Here is a 23,575-nt window from a genome sequence, read left to right on the forward strand (position 1 = left end):
TCAGTTGGTATTGATAAAAACTGACAGGTGCGCACAAGGGCTTCAAGTATGCTTGCTTTTCTTCAATATGCATGTATAGGAATAGCATGGCTCTATTTAGCAAATGCATCCAAAATACAGGCTGCATGTGAGTTAAAACAAAGAAAACAGATGCATGTGGTGGTGCATGTTAAGTGTTTAAAAATGTTATTAGAATTCAAGTCTTGTAATATCCTTTTCCATTCAAATTCTTTAAGGCCATCATCAATGTTTGAATAACTTTTACAGTATGTAGGATTATGGCTATAGATTAGCAGCAGGTGAAGTTGCAGAGCAGACATGGAGGGGATTATCGTGTGCGCTCTCTGGACTTGTAAGAGGCTTTCTTGCCTCACTTTGTATTGCTCTTGTAAACTAACCCACTTTGGAACACAATATATCGGGTTGAGCAGGACCATCCCATTGAAAATGCAAAACCCATAGGTGACCTGGATAGTCATGGGACCGAGGGGTCGCCCAGGCAGACGGGGTTCCGTTGGTAATGTTGTTTTAGATTCTTTGTTTGTGTGAAGAAACCCTCTTTAAATATGGATGGCTGCTTTGAAGATGATGTTTTATCTTCTGACATCTTGTGTGTTGTTTGTATTGGAAATTTAGCATAAACTTTCTTACAATGTATCTTCTTAAAAATGTTTTTTTGACAGGTTACAAATGTAGCTTGTAGTATATCCTGAGAAACTTGAGCATCCTCTGATGGAGTTTTTGGCGAAGCACCAAACAATGTGTGGATGGTTCCGCCATACTGGAAAATGTAGATGAATTATGCAGCGGTTCTCAATCCATTATTTACCTGCCTAGTCTGCTTCTTAATACTGAAACTTTGACATGTATGCACTGAGCTAAGAGTAGTTGATATAGAGTATTAGAGTCATAACGTACTGTTTAGGCTAAAGGGTATAGGCTCACAACATAAATTAATTATTTGTCTGATTGAAGGTTATAAGCTCAGCGTGTTTGTTTGCTGCGGAAGTCTCAAGCTTGTCTAGTACTACTGCCCTGAGCAGGGTTGACTCATCTCTAGTAGATTGCTATATTCTCCAAAGGTGAGTAGACCATTTAGAAATGAACCAAAAGCTGTTTTAATATAGACATATCATCTATATTGATCTAATTAAAAAATAATAATGAATTGAATTCCTGCCTGATTGGAATGGAAGAGCGGGTCAGGAGCTGTCAGAAGTAAAAGTGGGCAAGGACTTGATACGGTGAATACAGAAATAAATATAAAAGCATTATTGGCAAAAATCACAATAAAGAAACATTGTGTGTAATGTTTATGTTGATCATACACCGGTACTTTTATGACTCCACTACACCTCTGTAGACCCTTTAAAATACTTGAAATGCATCAGAATGCATTCATTCAAAGTCAGAATGGAGGCAGTCTCCAGTCTAACTGGAGGTAAAATGAAGTGGAGCATGTCCATGAACCTATTATCATGACACATATCAATGATTAACTGAATAAGATCTAATTGATATTTTTTTTTTGGCATTTATGACAAAAATAAGTGACAATTGTGCTTTTCTATTGCAAACAATGGAAAAACAGAACAAAAAATCATTTAATATATCTGTAGATAAAATGAAAAGACCATTGTGGGGTCAACTTTTCTGTATACGTCCAATGAAATTTTGCTTTAATCAAAGATGCTATTAAATAAACCAATAATAAAAAAATAGAATAGGAAATATCTTTAAACTGGGCTCTGATATCACTGACATGTATCTTAGTAGTTACATGTGTCATAGACCACCTGCATTTTTCAGATTTTTTTTTATCTGTGGTTAGTGCCCTATTTATCCATTTAAATTGCATTATGTTTCTACTTTTAAAAACGACCAGTTGTGTCTCAGTTATGGGACTTTTAAAGGGTGTATAAGGTGTCTGTGTCCTAGGTTGTCTCGTCACTTGAGATAGTGATAGCTTCCTCTAATCACAGGTTTAAGGGACTTTGACCCTTGCCCATAGTTTACACTGCACAGGTTCAGGTGCAGATCTGGAATTGTGGTATTTAAGGGTCCATTTAAGGTCAACTAATATACTTAAAAGACCATTTTAATTGTGTTGTGCTACACACATGGCACCAGCCTCAGGGCATTAGTCCGTGACATGTCCCCTGGTCCGTGCCCACAATGCTGCAGCACATCCGGCTTCTGGCCCTTTAAAAAGCACAGTCCCTGGGTTGGCCATGTTGGGCCCACCTCACACACAGGGAGCCCCATATGGCTTCTCGTTGTCTGAGCCTGCTTGTCGCAGTGAGCAAATGAGCACTAAATCAGAGGGAGGGGTCCCCCATAAAAACGCGCCAAATAAACGCGTCCCGGGTGGCGGGCGGTGGACATGACTCTGGGACGAAGCTCGACAGGGTACAATAGGGCACCTTTGTACCTCAGCTGAAGTAGTGAAGTGGTGCTACCGGCGCATCTGTCCTCGCCCAGGTTCGTGGTCGAGGCAGCTGAGCAAACTCGAGCTTCATACATTTCGCTTTTCATTTGTTTGTCTTTCCCTCGGACATTCTCTATGGTTCGCGCTCAAATACGTCTTGATCGCGAAGTTCCCGAGTGTTGAAACGATGAACACGGGGACTAAAATGTTGTGAATGACAAAGCGAAGCGGAGGCAAAGTGAGTCGATATTAACGGCGTGTTATGACATACGTACCGTTACTTACCATTTTGAGGGGCTAATTTTAAACTTCACCCAGTTGTCCGTGTGATAGTTCGCAGACTGAACTGGCATCATCATGTGTTTTGTCGCCATTGTCCATCTCTCAGCAGATCTATTATACGCAGGAGGTCCCGTGGGCGTCGCGCCACGAGCGTGTGCGCAGTGGCCGTACAGTTGTATATCACTTTAGGGACTGTAAATATTGAAAGTGCTCTTTATGTGCTTTAGTATCTTCACGGGTTTCCACCAGTAGTAATTGGGCTTTGAACTGTGAAGCACGTCTCCCCGTCTCCGTCTCTCTCCCCTTGGCTCCCCCCTTTCCTCCTCTTTGCATCCGTGTCTCACTCACTCAGCCTCGCCTCTCTCTCATCAATCCCCCGGTGCAGGACCTGCTTGTTCGTCCTCCGGGTACCGCAAGGCAGATGATGAGATGTCCGGAACCACGTCTCAGGCGGACCCGGTAGACGCCACGGCGCGGACGGTGCTTCTCAACCGGCAGCAGACCACCAAGTTCTGCGACAACCACGTCAGGTGTGTAACTCTGAGGGTCCCTTCTGTTCAATGTCTCCCCTTCTTATGGTGGCTCTTTTGTCATGTTTTTTTCTGCTTATTTTTCTTATTATTTTCTCATTATTTTGGTTTTCTTTCAAGTTATTATTATTGTTTCACCATTTTTGAGGTAACTAAACTTGACTTCACCTTTTCAGAGCTTTACACCCATTTAACAAAGTCATAACATCTGATATGCACTCCCAAGGATTAGCACTCAGGACTTTGGACTGGGCTAACTTCAGTTTATTTTCTTTTAATCATTTCCTTCCGGTTGGCTTTGTATTAATTACAACTAGAAACTTTTGAATGTTGCTAAATTGTTAACTAACTTATCTAATGACTACCTTGGTGAATGTTTATGAAGCTATATATTAGTCATTCTTCTGTAGCTAAAATGGACGTTTGTTTCTTAACATGAATTAAAGCAACAGGCTGTCCAAACAGAACAGGCAGTCTAAAAGTACCATAATACTCCAGAAATGTACATGCGTGTAAAAATATGGCATATCTACTACTACTACTACTACTACTACTACTACTACTACTACTACTACTACTACTTAATAATAATAATAATAATAATAATAATAATAATAATAATAATAATAATAATAATAATAATAATAATAATAATAATAATAATTAAAAAAAAAAAAAAAATGTTTAAGTTTGTTTTGTCCTCCTGGGAACCTTTTATGTGAACCAAAGGATATCTATGATGCACAAGGTCACAGACATGGCAGTGTGAATATTTGTATCACAGTAACTATTTTTGTTTTCAAGACATTGAGGCATTTTTTCCCCATACCTCAGTGTCTTCCTGCCATTATTGAATTGGCTTTTTACAGCAAGCAGGATAAACAATGTAAGTTGATATTCTGTGGTTCACTGTTATTGTCAGGCGACTCGATTTCACTTTCAAAAGGCCTATTGCAATTTTACTAATGCGATCAGAGTGGGTTCTCTGAGACCTTTCTGATTGGATGCCGTTGGCTGGGCTGCTTCCAGTGTTTGTAGAGTATGTGTAACTTGTGGGGTGTGCACTTTGGTGTCCCTGTGTTCCTGTAACTCTTTAGTTTATGTTTTAAGGTTCAATAGCCTTATTGATTTTCTGAGATTAAAGCCTTGTAGCTTTTGTCTGTATACTTTGCTCGCTCCCCTCGTTCCCTGAATCCCCCACCATATTACTATCTGCACAGGAACTTCCCCCACCATATTACTATCAGCGCACTTTCCCAAAGCCCTTATCATTTAATACACAAAGGCATACTTACTCTTTAACTAACGCACAGGGCCAGGTGTTGAGTTCAACATATTCTTCCCCCCCCCCTTATTTTCTACCAAAGTCTCTCAGCAGCACATCTCCCCTGCAGCTGACAGCTGTTGACACTAGTATGTTGGACGATCACTGGTAAAATAGAACATCTCAACATGCTTTGATGCAAAGTCCTTTGGAAACACTGCTTTTAGATATCCTATGTCTGTGGTTAGATTACAGGACCGTTATCTGCAGAATCTAGACTAAAGTTTCCTTGACTCTGGGCCATCAAGATCATCAGAGGAGGATGCTGTGTTTGCGTGTATTTAATGTCATGGCCTTTTTTTGGCTTTTGCTGTTTGGAGAGAAGTTTAAATTGATGATTAATTTCCTGAAAGAATGATGTGATAAAAGTGAATAAGTTTGTAAGCCTAGCAAACATACACACTAAAACAACACCAACTAAAATTTTGAAGGCTGGCTGTATTTTTAGCCAAACTAAAAGCTTTTGCGGTAGCGGCTCGCTACAACAAGGCTAATCAATGCAGGTGTCGGTTCAGTCAAGGTGATTGATGGAGAAGATTAAGGTCACCAAGGTTTCTTTCTTTTTAGGGTTCAGAATTTAAGTTTAGACCGATTAAAAAAACCTGCCAATAATAGTAATGATGTGTGTGCATTTAGCTGTTTAAATGCATTTAAGTGATTCTAATAGATTTGCAAGTGCTGCACTTAGCAGCTAAATGGACAAATTGATACATTGCATTAACCCTAATGCTCAAGGTTATATGATCATTTATGCATGAATTTATATTTGCTACTTGTTGACTTTTCCTTTTGTCTCCACTTACTATAGTACTTTTCTTTTGCAGCACCACCAAATATGGGATTCTTACATTTCTGCCACGGTTTCTGTACGAACAGATTCGAAGAGCTGCCAATGCCTTTTTCCTCTTCATTGCACTTATGCAGGTAAACATGATTTTAATTATGTTGATTATGTGGTCTGTCTACAAAATTTTAAATGTTTTCCTCAAGAAGTTTCCTCGTTTCTATATATACTTTTTATACAGCTATAAAGTATAATGAGAGTCTTCAATTGTCAAACCTAAGTGGACTTGAAACAAACAAAAAAGAACCCATTATGCCTAATTACTATTGTAAATCCTCATGCATTAGTAACTGATCTGTGCTATCAGTAATGGTCCACCCAGAAACCATTAAGGTATTACGCTGCAGCAATCGGTCTTCTCATTATTGTGTCTCTGAGTTGTGCCTTCCACCTGTCAACAGCAAATCCCGGATGTGTCTCCGACTGGTCGTTACACCACCCTAGTCCCACTTATCTTCATACTCACAGTAGCTGGAATAAAGGAAATCATAGAGGATTATGTAAGTACCATTTACTTAATTAATGACTTAAGAATGTTTTAAAATATCTGATAAATTATTGTAATTCCAGAAAAGACACAAAGCAGACAATACAGTTAACAAGAAGAAAACAACAGGTATGCGTCTTTGTGCATGCTCATTGATGTGTGTGTCTATTTTGAGTACGGTTGTTTAAAAAAAAGCCATACCTCAGTATTAATCTATACTAAAACTGGTATTGTTAGTAGTAGTATCAATACTGAACCCTTTAAACTCCATTGACATGGGTCCGTCATCGTGCCCCCAGATGCTTACCACTTTCAGACAATGTAGCAGAAAGATGATTTGCCCAGAGACGTGCTCTTTTGTTCACTTAATCTTTATTTTGTGTCTCTTATCTCGATAATTGTGGATAAACTCAAGGTTAAATTTTGGAACCTCATTCATATTTAATAGCCTATGATATACGAACTGCAGTGGAAACCCGTGGTCAAATCCAACTTTATGTCTTTCAATCAAAACCGTGAGGACTTTCACTATCATTAGTCATTATCATTTTAATTTAGTAAAAGATAAGAGGCAGACGAGAGCAAAGCGCTGCAGCAGTTTCCTAAAAAAATTTATAGAAAAAACATTGTATCGTCTAAAAAATAGTGCTTTATTATTACTGTCATCATTTTGATATCAAAATTGGTATAGAGTATTCAGGTTTGTTTTAGTAATGAAACAGAGTTAGCGTTAGTATCAAAACAACACTAATTGTGAGAAACCTTTTGTTTCCTTTCACAACTTTGTCAATGGCTGCAATAATACAGGTTTAGTTGTTATGAATACTGTATGAGGCTGACTGATACCTATGTGTCCCTTCTTTCAGTGCTGCGAAATGGAGCCTGGCAGACTATTATCTGGAAACAGGTAACATTACCCCCAAAGAAACTACTTATATCTGCTAATATCTTAATAACTTTAATGTTTTTTTTTTTAAGTATTAGATTTTTTTCAGAGAGCTTCCATGTGTCAAACTTTCATAACTATTTTCACATATGTAGGCCTGATATATCAATCCAGGTGCCAAAATTAAAAAAAATAGCATGTGCAACTTGTGAGTGTGTTGCACCATATGATCAGAAAGTGTGCATATTAATTCTTCTGTTATGTAAATTAGAGTATACAAGCACATACAAATGCCTCTGCTGCTGTGCTTTTATGATAATATAATGCAAGTAGCGTACAGCCACAGAGTTGCCTACAGCCACAGAGTTGCCTACAGCCACATGAAACGCTGACTAAATGACTGAATGACATAAATTAATTTAAGACAACAAATTAAGTCTCTAGCCTGCTTCTGTACATTTGTTTCTCAAAAAAGCTTGATAAAAAGGAGAGAGAGACTGTTATTAAACCATGAAACACCTGAAAAGCACAACATTCTCTCGGATGCACATTCAAAGTTTTTCGGTGCTTGCGGTGTTTCAAATTGATTCCTTTAGTCAGAAAGACATGTGAAAACCTTTTTTAAAAGTCACTAATGCTGCTGAGTCATATTACATTCTTGATGCAGAATTTGAAGCAGGATAATGGGACATTAGCAGAGACACTGCATGCGCACGATGCACCCTCGCTTTCGACTCTCAGGACTTTTGATAGACTTTAGACAGACGTGTACAAGAACAGTCTTGTGGACAGCTGTTGTGAAACGCTCCTCTTTTGTGTACAAGTTTGAGTCAAGGTAAAAGGGTCAAAAGTGTGTATTTTTGCTACTGCTGCCTTCTCAACAAAATGTCTATTTTAACTTTGTGAATGAGGACTAGAGCACAAACTGCAGTACCTGTCTCCATTGTACAAAACATCCAGTAGTTTCTGCCCTTCTAGTCATGAGAAATTGGCATTTTTGGAGGTTTTTTGCATTTTGGTGAAAACACACCGTTTTGCATTTTCAATCAGCCCCAGGGACAAAAACTGTGCTGCGTCTTTTTCGCATCTGTGAAAGGTGCAAAGCCAACTGCATCCAGTTTTGCTTCCTCTTTTTGCGTGTCATTTTGATTTTGCACATGAGCAAACGCTTGATAAATCAGGCTCTGTGTATGAAGATTGTAATTACTATGTTAGCACTTTAGCTGCATCTGTCTGGCTTTGATGCAGATGGTAAAATAACTCTATCAATTATTAGTGATGCTGATTAAAACTATGAAGTAATTATCTTGATCTAAAGACATTCAAATTTTGTTTAATCTGAAACAGAACAATAGGTGTTGTGAGATCTCAATTTTTTTATCTAATGGCTTTGTATTTTTTATTTTCTTCCACCTTCCATGGGACCTTCATCTGCCACTGCTCTGCGACATAATGCCACAAGGTGGCAGTAGGAGACATAGTGAAGGTGACAAATGGACAGCATCTGCCAGCTGACATAGTCATAATGTCATCCAGGTCAGACACCCTTGTGTGTGACTTTGTACAAATGTGTCTCCATTGTATTTGTCTGACTATAGAGATTATGGCTCTTTTGTTTCCACCACAGTGAGCCACAGGCTATGTGCTACATAGAAACTTCAAACTTGGACGGGGAAACTAATTTGAAGATCAGAAAAGTATACATTTTGCATTTGCTTGAATGCATGGAAGCTATGCTGCTATGTTTTTATTCACATGTTCTTTATTGTCATGCGGTTTCCAGGGTCTCTCTCTGACCACTAGTCTTCAGACTCTGGAGGATTTGGTTGCACTTTCTGGTCGTTTAGAGTGTGAAGGCCCAAATCGACATTTGTATGACTTCACCGGGAGATTGCAACTTGAAAACCAAAAGTAAGTCTTAAAATGACAGAGATAACAAAGGTTAGTTTTGTTACCAATGTTATTTCTTATACAAAGTCCAGCTCCACTGGGACCAGACCAGGTGTTACTTCGTGGAGCGCAGCTAAGGAACACACAATGGGTAGTAGGAATCGTTGTGTACACCGGTCACGACTCCAAATTAATGCAGGTGAAATACGGACCTTTTATTGTTTTAATCTAAATGTTGTAATTTTTAGACAAACCTTATATAGATTAGTATATAGTATAATTTATCTCTTTAATTCACAGAACTCTACCAAAGTCCCCCTAAAACGCTCAAATGTGGAGCGTGTGACCAACATTCAGATCTTGGTTCTGTTTTGCATCCTCCTGGTTATGGCTCTGATTAGCTCAGTAGGTGCTGCCATCTGGAACAAAGAACACACTGAAGAATCCTGCTGGTACTTGTCCCGGGCAGGTAAGTCTTTTCAACATCTTTAATGTCACATTTTTTTGTCAAATTGTAAAACTGTTTTGTTTTTTGCTCAGGTGACATCTCCACTAACTTTGCATACAATCTCCTGACTTTTATTATATTGTATAACAACTTGATCCCAATTAGTCTACTGGTCACTCTTGAAGTGGTGAAGTTTACGCAGGCACTCTTTATCAATTGGGTAAGTGACATTGAATTTAATAGACTGTATTGAATATAGACACAACAATTGTGCAGCCTTTACATTGCGCTCTTACTGGTTTAAAAAATACAATCACAATTGAACCTGTGTTGCCAGAACCTTAAAGGCGTAATGGACGATTTTTTGCCGATTTGAGAACTCAAGCGGAAGTGCGCATGCCCACTCCCCCCGTGCGGAAGCAGAGAAAATCCTTGCGGCTAGACGTGCGTTTGTTTATTAGCGCGACGGATCGCATTGCATCTCTCGTCTCTGTCTCTTCTGAGCCAGCTCGAACTGTCTTTCTCTGTCTTAATTTTGTCCCGTACACTGAGGGAACTATATTATGATAGATCCATGCGCTTAGACACAGGAAGACATGCTGCTCTCTTGGGGACGAGCCAGAACTAGGCTGCAGGTGAGCAGTAGGTGCATCCTATGATTGATACGTGGCAGGACTAATCTGCAGTCCACGCCCCGAGGAAATGAGACTCAGATTTGGCGCCAAAAAATTGTCCATTCCACCTTTAACCTGTACATAGACACATACACGTTTTTTACTGCACTAAACCAACCAGATTTAGCGTAGGAACTGGCAATCCAAATGAGAGACTCATGTGAGGCTCATTCTGCTTTGTGATTGGAGAATCATCTTGAGAACCAAAATGCTAAATTACAACATAAACAATGTGGACATCATGTCCAATGTTTATGTAATAAACTATTTTGATGCTTATTTATTCTTATTTGCAAAAGCTACACTTGATTTACTGATAAACATGTTTATCTCTGATCTGGGGACAAAGATTGGCCATGTTTATACAATTTGAAATAAAAATCTTACACACTGTTCCTTTTAATACATTACATTACATTAAATAATCTTTCCTTCAGGATGTTGAAATGTACTATGCAGAAACCGATACACCTGCCATGGCACGAACATCAAATCTAAATGAGGAGCTCGGCCAGGTAAGTTTTCTTATATTTAACATTATTTACACTTGGTTGGATGTAACCAGTTAATCATTATATGTACATGTTATCCCAGGTGAAATATCTTTTTTCTGACAAGACTGGGACATTAACTTGCAATGTAATGCACTTCAAGAAGTGTACTATTGCTGGAATCACATATGGGTAAGTGGTGTCACTCTGCACAAATCTTATCGCAAGGATCTTCTTCTAGACACCAGTGTTGGGAAGTAACCAAATACATGTACTGACAATATGTATTCAGAATACTAATTTAGAGTAACTAAATTTTGGTACAGTTACTCTCCTTTTGGTTATATTCAGAATACAGTTACTAGAAAACCACAGCTCTTATAGTAAATGCATTTGCATTTATTTTTTTGTCTACTCTAGGATAAAGGGTTTTTTGTCTTATAAATAGATGCATTCCAAACGGTGAAACTAAAACAAAAATCTGTTTTACACTGTTGTATTTTGGTCACCAACCTGTCGATCGCAGTGAGGGCGATTCTGACGTTTATTGTCCATTACACACAGAACTAAGCAAATGCAGTTTAACGCCCGTGAGTTCAGACACTGTAGCACAGTGGCTGCGCTGCGCAGCGGCTCGGTGCCCAGCGGCTGCACCGCAGCTGCACCACGGCTGCCAAGCGGCTGCCAAGCGGCTGCACCGCGGCTGCCCAGCGGCTGCACAGCCCAGCGGTGCCACAGATACACGCTCTTGAAGGAGGAGATGGGTAGTGCCAAAGCGTAACCTTATCCTACCTGTTGACGCTGTTTTCGTCCCCTCTTAAAGCGGTTTGTTGTTGAAGAGAGCAAAAAGGTTAACTGACTTTCTCAAAGCCCCTTCTCTCAGTGTTACCATGATTATCACCAATAACTGATAAAATAAGTGTAATAAAAAGTAAAAAGCTACATGTGAGGTTAGCCTATTTACTTTTTTTTTTGTTTACTACGTTTTATTTTCAAAATGACCAACTGCAGGCTACTATTTAAGGGTTGCAAGCTATTTATTTAAAAAAAATAGTACTATCCTGTTATATTGCAGGTTTATATATTTTAATAAAATGTTATTTAGGCTAGTAAAGACTACTGTGCCCAATCTAAAAGTAGATCGCAAGCCTAAAAGGTTTGGGGACCACTGCATAGTATAATGCAACTCAGTGTAAAAGTATTCCAAGTAATCGAAATACAGTACTCTGATTGGATCATGAAATGGAATACATTACACATTAGACAGATATTGTGTAACGAAAAACGTTTTCAAAGTATTTTTCCCATCACTGCTAGGCACATACTTGCCTCCTCATTCAAATATCCTTCTGAATGCTAACTTCTTATTTTAATTCATGTTAACATGGCTTAACATAAACTTGAGCATGTTTTACTTATCATTTTACTCTGTTTATCTATTTTAATCTTGCATGCTTGTTTTGATTCAAACTAATCATCTCTTTGCAATGTGGTCCCATTCATCACTGCAGTCATTTCCCAGATCTTGACTGCGATCGGTCAATGGAGGATTTCAGGTAAGTGATCTTCTTAACAATTTTACTTCTGCTTTCTTTCTACTGTGTTTTGTCAGTCTTTAATCATAACCTACTTATAAAGCAAATTTCTATTCAACATCAATAATATGTATATTTCTGTTTGTTGATTATTGTTCACAGTAATCTACCGTCCAATAGCCATAACTCCACTGAGTTTGACGACCCCACTCTCATCCAAAACATTGAGAAGAACCATGTAAGATTCACTTGATATAAATATTCAACTAGTTAACAAAGTTAATGAATACCAATACAAAATATTGTCTTGTTCTGAAACACCTTGATTTTGTATTTATAGCCTACATCACCTCAGATCTGTGAATTCCTCACAATGATGGCGGTGTGCCATACAGTGGTTCCTGAAAGGGAAGACAACCAGATCATCTACCAGGCATCTTCTCCTGATGAAGGGGCCCTAGTCAAAGGAGCTAAAGGACTGGGCTTTGTCTTTACAGCCAGAACACCGCATTCTGTCATTATTGAAGCTGTATGTTTAGTTTTATATAGCTTTAAAGCTCAATTTTTATCTTTTGTGTAACTAAATTTTATGTTTTAGAGAGGAAAGGAGATGAGCTATGGCCTGCTAAATGTGTTGGAGTTTTCAAGGTAACCCAGACAAGATTGTTTCTCATCAACTAAATAATGCATACTGTGTACTGTGGCTAATTTGCTGCTTACTTTACAGTAACCGCAAGCGGATGTCTGTGGTGGTCAGGACTCCCACTGGGAAGCTGCGCTTATACTGCAAAGGAGCAGTATGTGAAGATATTTTCTGTACTAATGAAAAGCACCCAGAGCTGACATATTCACAAAAAAGACTAATAGTGATATTACAATTTTCTAGGATAATGTTATATTTGAACGCCTTACTGAAGCATCTCAGTACAAAGATTTGACTGTTGTTCATCTGGAACAGTTTGCTACTGAAGGTATTTTTGAAACAAGATTTGCCCTTTTTATTTCTTTATTTTGTTTAATTACATTGTTGGCTTGCTCCAGGTTTGAGGACCTTGTGTTTTGCGTATGTGGACCTTGAGGAAGAAGCCTATCAACAATGGCTGAAAGAATACAATCAGGTCAGCACTGTTCTCAAGGACAGAGCGCAGAAACTAGAGGAATGCTACGAACTAATAGAAAAGGTAAATGTCTTTGTGTTTTGTATATGCTTTAAGCATCAAGCATATTTATGCATCCTGAATATTACATATTTAATCAGAATTGCCTAATGGGCTGTGCTTCAGTAATTCTATTCTACACTTGGTGTGGCCAGCAGATGGCAGACTGCTTCTGTTACTGGACATTGTAAACAGTTCTCCCAGCAGCAGACACTTCCTACTGATAATTGTGAATGATTTAATCGAAATTCTGTAAATTCAATCAAATATGGGAAGAATTCCTATGCTAAAGTCATGTAAAATATTGTGTCTCAAAAAGAGCTAAGGCTGTAGAAGAAAAGTAAGAATGGAAAAAGAGGAAGCATGGGGTGGAGGGCAGCTTAGACTTGGAGACCACAAGGATAATTACCTGCGCCCGCCTGCCAAAAGCCCCATAAAACTTGAGTCAACAACACAGTAGTGTTACCTTGTGTATCTTTGTGTGTCTGTCTAATGAGGCACACATAGATTAAAATGCTCAACAAATTACAGCAAGAGAAAAAGTAATGGGTTACTTCTTGGCAAGTAGACACTGAAGTTGCCTTTTTAAGTTAACGGAACTCTCTGGCACTGGTACATTTCCTGTCGGTGTATGTGTATTATAAAAACTTAACCCTATATCCATGATCAGAACCTAATGCTGCTGGGAGCCACAGCCATAGAGGACCGTCTCCAGGCTGGTGTGCCAGAGACTATTGCCACGCTGATGCGAGCTGACATCAAGATCTGGGTCCTCACCGGAGACAAACAGGAAACGGCTATTAACATTGGTGAGAAAACGATAACAAGACGTTGCACTCAATGTGAGACGGACATGTAGGTTAATAAACATGAAGTCAGGTGGTTGCGTCAGCCGATCGAAACAGCATAGAAAATGGATTGGACTGTAGCTAATGAACTCAATCACAACTGGAAGAAAAATATATATCATGTTAGCTGTAAAATTCCAGACATGCCCTTAGGTACTGGTACAGATATTCCCAGGGTGGAAATATTTCATTTGTTCAAAAAATGTAATATGGCACACATGTTTTACTCCATAATCTATGACTTTTACTTAGCATAGTTTAGTGCTTACAAATGTTGACGCAGGGTCGTGAGTATTAGTTTATTTCACCTGTTCAACTGTTTCTCAGGTTACTCGTGTCGCCTGGTAACACATGGCATGTCCCTCATCATCGTCAATGAGGATTCTCTGGATGTGAGTATATAGTCCCACAGAGCTTCTCCCAGTCTGCCTAAACTCAAAGGGATCGTGTCTATTGGGGTGGGATATCTGCTGGTTTTCCGTGGGAACCAGGGTGTGGTTTTTACACAGAGCGGTGGGTGGGGCTCTTTGTTCTCGCTCAGGTGGAGGTAATTAAAGTCTCTGGTGTCCCCTTCAGAGAAAAAAGAATGCAAAGAAAAAAAAATGTGCTAGAGTCAAACATTGTGTCTTTCCTGATTCCCTCCAATTCTGTTTAATTTGTGTTGTTTTTCCCCTTTGCCAATAATTGTGCTCTAGACATGTTTGAATAATTGTATTTGTGCTAAAATCTTTCTTCATATCCGTACATTCCGCGGCCTTTACACAATAAGTACAAATTCATCTTTTCTCTTCAAGCCAAATATGAATGTTCTTTTCTTAATGAAGGCAGAATGTTCTGTATATTTTTGGAACAGTCCAAAGTAATTCCTTCAATTAGATTGAGATTCCGCCTGTTTATATGTTCTTTGCGTTCATGCTCTTTATTTATGGCACTGATAGGAATAGTTCAATCAAGAACACTGGGTTTACCTTTATACAAATGTTTAGGTAAGGTTGAGCTCATGATCTCAATTGCTAGGACATGGTACTTTTGTTTTCGCTTTAATGTTGACTAGATTTGATCACATGCCCTCGATATCACATGGGCAAATAAACCACTTTCCCTTAAAGATCCAAATTTTCTTCTGCTTCTGCACATAATTGGCTTGAAATATGGCAATTTTTTTACATGTTATGAAGGCCAAAGCTGACTTGTCCTGTCCATTGATTGGGCTTCCGGTATCAACAGTACTTTGCCGCTCTGCATGGACCTCTTTGGACCATTTAAGATTACCCACAAATTCCCTCAGTGTCCGCTTTAGTCTCGTCCAGTCAATACATTCCATTTTGTTTGAGAATTTGAGCCAAAAATCAATGTTTCCACATAAGGGTAGTGCTCAATAATACCAAATGTCCGTTCTGCTGATGTGTCCTTGACCTTGTTGTATTTAAAACTTTATCATCTCTTGAAGTAGAGTTGGGAAGCTGGAATTGGCCTTTTTTTGTAAATTTGCCTTATTTTAATATGGTGCTCTCCAAGTGTGCTTTAATGCATCTGCCTCTCATGGTGTGACTTGCTTTCTGTGAAGATCTTATCTTTCTGCACAACTTAAAATATCTTACACTCAGCCAATTTTGTTGTCACTTAATTCAAAGAGTTACTTTCATATGACAGTAAACAGAAGCTGCTTATCAGAGCCTCACCTCCTCCCCTAACCTCTTGGCCCCATTAAAAAGTAGCCCACCTCTGCATCTATGTCTCTTGACCGCGTTGTTAGTGTGAAGGTTGTTTTCCCCCATTAGTTGCTGTTGGTTTTATTGCCGCAGTTGCACGCTGACCTCTTCTCCTGCACATTCTCCACTCCGCACCGGCTTCACACTACTACCTCCGCATCTGTCAGCACCCTCTCCGCGCACAGGAAGCCACTCCACGGCCTCTGGTGCGTGAGAGGAAAACCGCGTGTGTCAGAGGAGGATTTGTCCCTCGAGTGTTCTCCCTCTGAGATAGTGTTTATTGTACTTCATGTTTGAGATAGACAATCTGGGAAAAGGGGTGGGGGTCGACTTGGCTGATCTCCTCTGTGGGTGATGAGGGAGTAGTAACGCGATCTCCTTTTGGTTCTCCTCTTCATCAAAACAAACGGTGTGAGCAATGCCTCCTGGGTAAATGGTTTGCCACTGCTAAGTTGTGACAAGCGCCATCTGTCACCTTCAGACTGCTACCACACACAGACGAGCACAAATCTACACCTTGTCTCATTGTGTCTTGTCAATAATACTGATGGACGCATAGGAGCCTTCCCTTCTGCTGCCCGATGTGACACAGGCATTCATCAGTATCTCACATTTTCTGTAGCTATCTTATTAAGTGTAACTTGCGTTTTTATTATTTGCCAAAAATGTGCATTAAGGACACTCATAGGACAAGAAAGAATGATCTGATGAATAACTGCACCAAGAAAATAATCAGTTTCAATACAGGAACCAAAGTATAACTGAGTAATGATTGCGCACTACAGTCAGAATCAAAGGTGTCAAGTTTAGTCAACATACAACTTTCCTCACTAAACCTTTTTCACAATGATCTGTTTATTTCTGCATATACTTCTTTCACATGTTTAATTGCACATGTAAACTGCAGTAATTTTCTATTGCAGGAATTATTCCTGATAAAATGGACCATAAGTGCCTCCTTTGTGTCTTTTCCATTGGGTTCTGTATGTTTCTGTCCAAGGCCGCAGAGGATGTGGATGTTTACACAGATGCACAGTGAGATAATTAAACGCCATATTAAACCTCACTGGTGACAGAATCTGCACTTGAGATATGAGTCTGTCTCTCCACTGGTCCTCGCTCAGCAGTTGTCTCTGCTTCGTACACATTCCTCTCTTATGTATTGTTCCTTCCACATTATCATGCTTTTTGTCTGCGTTATGGAGTTCATTTAATCATGCCACTTACTTTGAAGATTACTTAATCAAAGTGGGTCTGGAATACGTTAACATAAGCCTTTCCCATGTTTTGTCACGCATGTAGCTTTGTAGCTGTGGGATTGTTTGAGCTTATGCATTTTATGGTTGGGTACGCAATGATTGCAACTGACCTGTGATTTCTCAAACTGCCATCCATATACTCCCTCTTTCTCATCCAAATATAAAGCTGATAAAATTCCAGTCACAAAGTCTCTGTAAACATTGTTCCCTGAAGTGTGTGTTGTGCATGTTTGATGGATGTTTCTGCTTACATACAAATGAAACTATGCAAAAACTATGCACATAAAATAGATATTTTATTACTATTATGCCACTAACAAAAGATCCCCTAAAATAAAAAGGGAATTTCAGTTCAAAAGTGCGGTTAAATATGAAGAACTATTTTTATATGCTTATTTTATTAGGGCTAAGTACTAGTTACTTTTAAGCCCCACATTGGACTTACCTGGTGATTATCCCAGTGATCTGCACTGTCACCAAGGATTAGACTGGACCCGCTGTGACATGTCACTGTGATACATAAGCACTTCACTGTTAAACCTTTTTGTTTGTTTGGGTAATGTCTGACTGTCCATTTTACGTTATGTTTTTTTATTGTATTGTGTTTTATTGTCCTTCTTTGGGACAATGTTACTATTACATGTTTTCGGTCCCCTTTGAAAACCAGAAGCTGCATCTCAAGGTTCTTTCCATGAATTCAAAATCAAATGTTACCATAATCCTTTGGTATTAAGGTATCGTTGTAGCATTATGTCACAGTATCGAACAGGTTTGTGTGTGCGGTGGGACGGTCTTTCAGTATGTGCACTGTTGAACAAGGTTGAATGTAAAATTACATTACATTTCAAAATGTATGCAATAATTTGAGCTTCAGAAACCTGACAACCTATAAGCTCTTAAGTCTTTCATTTGGTTTGTGTTTTCCTTTGCCCTGTTTTGGGGAAAAGGTGAACGCAAACCGGAATTCCGGTGCACAAAGAAAAACACATGGCCTTGGGCTGGGAAAACAAGCATAAGGATTTCTGAAAGAGGAGAGACGCGTGCAGAGGGAGTGCAGGCCAGAATGCCACAGGTTGTGTGGTGCATGTCTTATGTGCTCTAAAGCTGGGTCATGGCCCTGCTGAATCATGAAGGCAAAGCGTGTCTCTGGTCACCAACAATGAGAATATAATCTTATGGTCTCTCTGAGGATTGCTGACAACAATTACCTGTAAAACCTCTTAATGCCAGCAGGACAACCCCGTAGAACTTTTTATTGTGTATTTGTGGGCTTGACGGGTGGCTCGTGGTGTGTCTGCTCCGCCACATGGATTTCATTACAACTGACTAGGATGCGTTTGTTTTTTCTTTATTAATCCCTGTTTTGTTTTACTGAACTTCACCAGAACTCCTGTGGATGGGCTAAGACCGCTTTATATTAGCTTTGTTAATTGTATTGTGTACACAGGGGCAAATTCTTTACCCAGATCAAAGCAATGACACCAGGAGTATATGTCTTCCATTATTTGGTTAAAAATAGTCTTACCTCACATACAGTTTGTTCTGAAGTGCTGCCAATATTAATTTAAACTGGAAAAGATTCTCATTACTTTTGAAAGGATATAGCAAATAATAGCATCTTTATATCTTTGCAGGCGACCAGAGCCACACTGACGACCCACTGTGCATCTCTGGGAGACTCTCTGAGGAAAGAAAACGAGCTAGCGTTGGTCATCGATGGCCAAACGCTTAAATACGCTTTGTCTTTTGAACTACGACAAAACTTTCTTGACCTGGCTTTGTCCTGCAAAGCTGTCATCTGCTGCAGGTATTTTTAGATTTTCTGACCATTTACAGGCATTATTTATTTATAGTAACTGGCTGGGCTGCTGTTTGAGGGTGGGCACTAACATTCACATAGTTTTGGTGTAATAGGTTTCCGCTCAAACAGACTCACTCCTGTGACTAAAATGTTAATGGCATGTTTCCTTTTTTGTTTTTTGTGGATTGGAGTGTTGTTTAACAAAGGCGTTCCATTTTTCTTCACTTGGTCTTTGAGGTGAGGGGCTTCTGTGGGCGAATGTTGGTGGCACCAGGACCAAAGTTAAAGATTTACTAATTGAGGATTGAGACGTCAAATTTCTCATGCACTATGTTTATTTTCATGTACATTTACCTCTTGTCTTCATATAGAATTAGTATGGGGCAAGTTTACCATCACTGCCAACTTTGAAAACTAGTTATACTTAAGGCCATAAACTGCTGAATAGTACAAATGATTAAATACAGACGCGAAATTTTTTTTGTGAGGGCTTTCCCTTACGACTAAGCCTTTACGTACATTTATGAACTGGGAAAACCCAAACAGGATATTTGGGTTGGAAGTGTGTGCTTTTAGAGGTCCATAGTGTGATTAGCCCTTGTGCGTAATGAGCTGTGTTGCCTTTAAAGTACGGAGGTGCCGGTGACATAATGCCACTGCAGTGGTTCCTGAATGTGTGCGCTTGTACACACGCTTGGCCTCCTAACTTCAGTTGGCGTTGGTTTATAGCAGGACTTGACGGCTGCTTATTTTCGGTTCAGGTCCACTATAAAGCACACTTTCATCTCTTAAGTGTCTCAGGCATTGTTAAAATACATCCTGGAAAAGTAGAGACTGAGAGATAAAGAGAGATTTGTGGTTTAGATGCTTAGAGATGCGCAGGCCGTCACACTCCTGCACTTCAGACAGAAACAGGAAAACAAAGAGTAGAAGTTTATCCCTTAATTCATCTGTGATTACAGAAGCCAAGTCTGAGCTTTTCCTTTGGGTGCTTCCTGTGGTGTGTTTGAAAACCTGTGTGTTATAGCCAGCCACATATAAATATGAAGCAGACCACTAACCTCCTACTAATTTTTTACCATCAATACAGTATATTTGCAAAACATATGAACAAACTGCGTGGCTCTACACAGATACAGTTATTCATTGTTCAACTGGTTTACCTTATCAAAGAAACATTCTCTTCTGGGTGCATGTGATTTCTCATACAGCGTCACATAATTTAATATAGTAATAATTTCATTAGATCTCACAAACAACATAATAGCACTTTCATACTTTTATTTTCAACAAGCTGTTTCAGTTGTTTTCTTATTGTAAGTAACGTAAGCATGGCATGGAAAGAAGTTCACTAGATGTGCTTGTGTACAATGTAACTGCCACCTGTCGCTAGTCATACACTGTGGGAAATATAGCTTTATTTGCAGGACAAATCCTATCTTGGTGTCAGCTTTCCCTTTTGCTTCAAGCTTCATAGGAGTCTTTCACGATACTATTCTTGGTTGTAGTTTATAAGAGGGGGCGTGTCAGCATTCACATGCGCGCAACAATGTTTTGAAAACAGAGGTCCATTTGAGCAATGTCCCATGTCCAGAACATAAGCAGTGTAATTTGGGACTTTTATTATTGTGCTATTCTTCGCTTAGTATTATGTTTAACCCATTGCCCCCACAATACATTTATCATCTTATCCACTCATTTGTACAAAACAGTAAAATGAGAATCATAATTTTAAAAAATCCCCACATTTAACCCTTCTCAGTTGAGCACAATAAAATGAAAAGTTATCCACAGTCTCGCAGGTGAACACGTCACTGTTCTGTCTGCTGGTCCTGAGGGAAGGCTCTGTAATGGAGCCGCTCTGGTTCTTCGTTGTCACTGTAGGGACAGAACCGGTTCCTGAGACTGGATCAGAGATACAGGTCAAGTGGGTGGAGTACCTCTGGAACATGCTCTGGAAGCTCCCTAAACGCACACACAGGCTGCAGGCACACTTGGAAGCTCTAAGAAACGCATGAACTCATAAAGGTGCATACATCAAACAAAGGCTACCCAGAGTCTTATTAACTGAACAGTGAATCATTGTTTCCCAATCCTGGTAAAAGCAGGAGTTACAGCCCTGCACAGAGTTATCTGTGCCAACCCACCATTCCTCTAGTACACCTTTTACTGTTCCCAGGGTTAGTTTCTTGCTCTGTACAATACGCATTGGACCCCCTTTCCCCAATTATAATCCTCATTTCCTCTAATCCCTTAAAAAGGTATTACTCGATTACGGTTAATCCTCTGGTTTCCATAGTTCAAACGGATATAAAAACGTCTCTAATTCTTATTCACAACCTCATTTTAACCCCAATAGATTTAATGTGATTATAAAAACATAATAAATGTCACTTTACCCTTACAAGTACAGGAATATGTAAAATTTGAATAGTAAACATACTGTAAATAATATTCTGTTTCCTTCTCAGTTTTTTCCACGGCCACAGCAAACTTGTAGCATAGTAATTGAACCCTCCAAGTCCCAGACAAATGTTTAGCCCTCTACATTAGTCACCCCTGTGTTATGCATGTCGGCGTCTTTGATTTCATCCTTTCTTCGGTCTTTGTTTTATTGCCTGTAGAGTGTCACCACTGCAGAAGTCTGAGATCGTGGACATGGTGAAGAAGCATGTCAAAGCCATCACTTTGGCGATAGGCGACGGTGCCAACGATGTGGGGATGATCCAGACGGCTCACGTGGGAGTGGGCATCAGTGGCAACGAGGGCATGCAGGCCACAAACTCCTCTGACTACTCCATCGCACAGGTGCAGAGCAGACATAGCCCTTTTGATTCATGCAACTGAAAGGTCACACAAATAAACACCGCAGAGGTTTCACATACTTGCATAATGGAGGGATGTTTGGCCGAAGACCTCATGTAAGCAATGTTTCTATTGTATCATATAATTCAAAGAATCGGGAAAACAACTGTGTGAGCGGGCATTGGTCAAATTACTTGCATTGGTCAACCATTTGCCAAAGTTACTACTCTGTTGAAGACTGTAGTGTAAAATATTGAGGTAAGATTTGAAATGGATTCAAATCTGTTAACGATTGAATGGGTCTCACAGTCTTAGTTACGACTAACTAGACTGTAGCCAATACATTAAGTATGATGATGGTGATTGATCATCTCCTGCTGTAATTACTCCAATATCTTATCTCGTCTTCTCTTATCTTCTCACTTTCTGTCACTTTCTCTGTGGCTTATCTTTAAGAACCTTTAGGCAAATTTCATTACTTGCCTTTATCAGTGGACATCCTATATTCTGTATCAAACTCGATTTATTCTCATTACTAAATATTTGTTGTTATCTTTTCCCAGTTTTCCTATTTGGAGAAGCTGCTACTCGTGCATGGGGCTTGGAGCTATAACCGGGTCACCAAGTGCATCCTCTACTGTTTCTATAAGAATGTGGTCCTCTATATTATCGAGGTATGGCTTCAGCACTGCCCCCCTTTAATGCACCCGCTTGCATACACACACAGTTACATTAGCTGAGACATTTTGCAGCTGTTTGTCGGTGCGCTTGACAGTGATGGACTATGTGCCCTTGTGGTGTCTGCTTTCGGTCTCTCTTGCGTAGACACATGCATTCAGAGAGAGTGTTTAGATCAGTCGTGATGAAACTCTGGCTCCAGGGTCAACAGATCTGTGTGTATTTTCAAAGGGCACACTGCCGCCTTGCCCTGCCTGTTTTGGGGGGGGTGTTTGTCAGCTGTGCACACCCTCACCTCCCTCACCCCCTCCTGTGTTACATTAAGGATGCCGGCAGGTGCAGGACTATGCGGGAGTCCCAGACCACAGCCTACTGTACTGGTCATACCACTCCTTCTCTGCCTTTCTGTGTTAAAACTTTGCATTTCACTGATTAGTTCACATGATTGGCTACTACTAAGCTCTGGGTCAAAGGTTATAGATCGTCTGTCCACTGTTCGAAGACACAATATGGGGGATGGGTAGTCATTCAGTGTATCTCACCTTACCCTGGAGCTGTATCTTTCACTGTATGCCCCAGGAATGTCTCAACACTCTCCAAAAGCCGCCCAAAACATTTCCTCTATCTGCTGTCCCATCAGCACGGCATGAGTAGGAGGACGTTAATTAAGGCTCCCTGAGGCTTTCATAGCATTTAGACACATTGTTTTGGTGGATTAAGCTCTGTAAAGTCACTATGTGGTTCCAGAAGTGGGAACAAACCATGTTAGGAATGCATTTAAACCCTAAGTGCCACAAGCTGTGCGGAAGTAGCGTAAAGAGGTTATTTTCTATGTATAAAAGGTAACATTTTTACAAATGGCTTTTAAAAGCGTCTTTCAACACACATTCAGATAGGCCTGAATACGCCACAACATTGTACAAAAGTGGCCTTCTCCTCTATACGTCCCTAAGGCAGTTTACTCTGTACTTTTGTTCATTTCATCCCTACTGATCCCTGTCTTTCTCTCTCAGCTCTGGTTTGCCTTTGTCAATGGGTTCTCCGGCCAGATCCTGTTTGAACGCTGGTGTATAGGTCTCTATAATGTGGTAAGTATAGACTTTTCACGCTCCGAATTGTCTCTTGACATAATACCGTCCTTATTTACTAAGAGTTATGCAATGTTAACTTTTAATTATTTTTCATACTTCATATCAATGACTACCATGTCAAAAAACACATGAAACAATATTACAGTTTTTTGCCACTCATCCAGGTAGCTTCTTCAGTTCACTTGTTTAATCCTCATTGTGCTATAAAAAAATGGTATGGATTATCTAGCCTATTGCTTAATATCGAAATTGAGTTTGTAAAGGTTTGTATTGCTCTTCTATTCCCAACCTGGATAAACATTGAGGGTTGTGTCAGTTGGGTATACGCCAGTGATGTCTGAACGCTAAAACCAATTTCTGTTGAATGCATGTGTGTCATTGCAAAGGCCTCAAAACACAAGTTAT

General features: G+C 39.7%; 1 protein-coding gene across 8 annotated transcripts in view; it reads left to right on the forward strand.

Moving 5' to 3' along the window:
• Window positions 1-23,575, forward strand: part of atp8a2 (ATPase phospholipid transporting 8A2) — a 36,634-nt gene that overhangs the window by 3,406 nt on the left and 9,653 nt on the right. For 3 of the 8 annotated variants that reach the window (XR_011927722.1, XM_072450827.1, XM_072450830.1), the window contains 26 exons: window positions 3,096-3,240; window positions 5,389-5,488; window positions 5,810-5,908; window positions 5,979-6,024; window positions 6,762-6,802; window positions 8,244-8,317; window positions 8,409-8,478; window positions 8,565-8,692; window positions 8,759-8,870; window positions 8,972-9,140; window positions 9,212-9,339; window positions 10,231-10,308; window positions 10,388-10,476; window positions 11,796-11,840; window positions 11,982-12,057; window positions 12,160-12,348; window positions 12,418-12,467; window positions 12,547-12,616; window positions 12,706-12,790; window positions 12,861-13,000; window positions 13,647-13,785; window positions 14,152-14,216; window positions 18,430-18,602; window positions 21,221-21,404; window positions 21,965-22,075; window positions 23,093-23,167. Coding sequence is in view for 7 of the 8 variants with exons in the window: in XM_072450827.1 (XP_072306928.1) it covers window positions 3,096-3,240; window positions 5,389-5,488; window positions 5,810-5,908; window positions 5,979-6,024; window positions 6,762-6,802; window positions 8,244-8,317; window positions 8,409-8,478; window positions 8,565-8,692; window positions 8,759-8,870; window positions 8,972-9,140; window positions 9,212-9,339; window positions 10,231-10,308; window positions 10,388-10,476; window positions 11,796-11,840; window positions 11,982-12,057; window positions 12,160-12,348; window positions 12,418-12,467; window positions 12,547-12,616; window positions 12,706-12,790; window positions 12,861-13,000; window positions 13,647-13,785; window positions 14,152-14,216; window positions 18,430-18,602; window positions 21,221-21,404; window positions 21,965-22,075; window positions 23,093-23,167 (2,681 nt within the window). In the remaining variant the exon portion in view is untranslated. Of the gene's footprint in view, window positions 1-352; window positions 518-2,386; window positions 2,482-3,062; window positions 3,241-5,388; window positions 5,489-5,809; window positions 5,909-5,978; window positions 6,025-6,761; window positions 6,803-8,243; window positions 8,318-8,408; window positions 8,479-8,564; window positions 8,693-8,758; window positions 8,871-8,971; window positions 9,141-9,211; window positions 9,340-10,230; window positions 10,309-10,387; window positions 10,477-11,795; window positions 11,841-11,981; window positions 12,058-12,159; window positions 12,349-12,417; window positions 12,468-12,546; window positions 12,617-12,705; window positions 12,791-12,860; window positions 13,001-13,646; window positions 13,786-14,151; window positions 14,217-18,429; window positions 18,603-21,220; window positions 21,405-21,964; window positions 22,076-23,092; window positions 23,168-23,575 lie in introns of those variants that run through there. The other 5 variants (XM_072450831.1, XM_072450833.1, XM_072450832.1 and 2 more) reach the window with 5 other exon arrangements.

This window comes from Eucyclogobius newberryi, unplaced genomic scaffold, assembly GCF_026437365.1.
Source record: "Eucyclogobius newberryi isolate DKJ021-1_F unplaced genomic scaffold, fEucNew1.0.hap1 SCAF_18, whole genome shotgun sequence".
Lineage (NCBI taxonomy): Eukaryota > Metazoa > Chordata > Actinopteri > Gobiiformes > Gobiidae > Eucyclogobius > Eucyclogobius newberryi.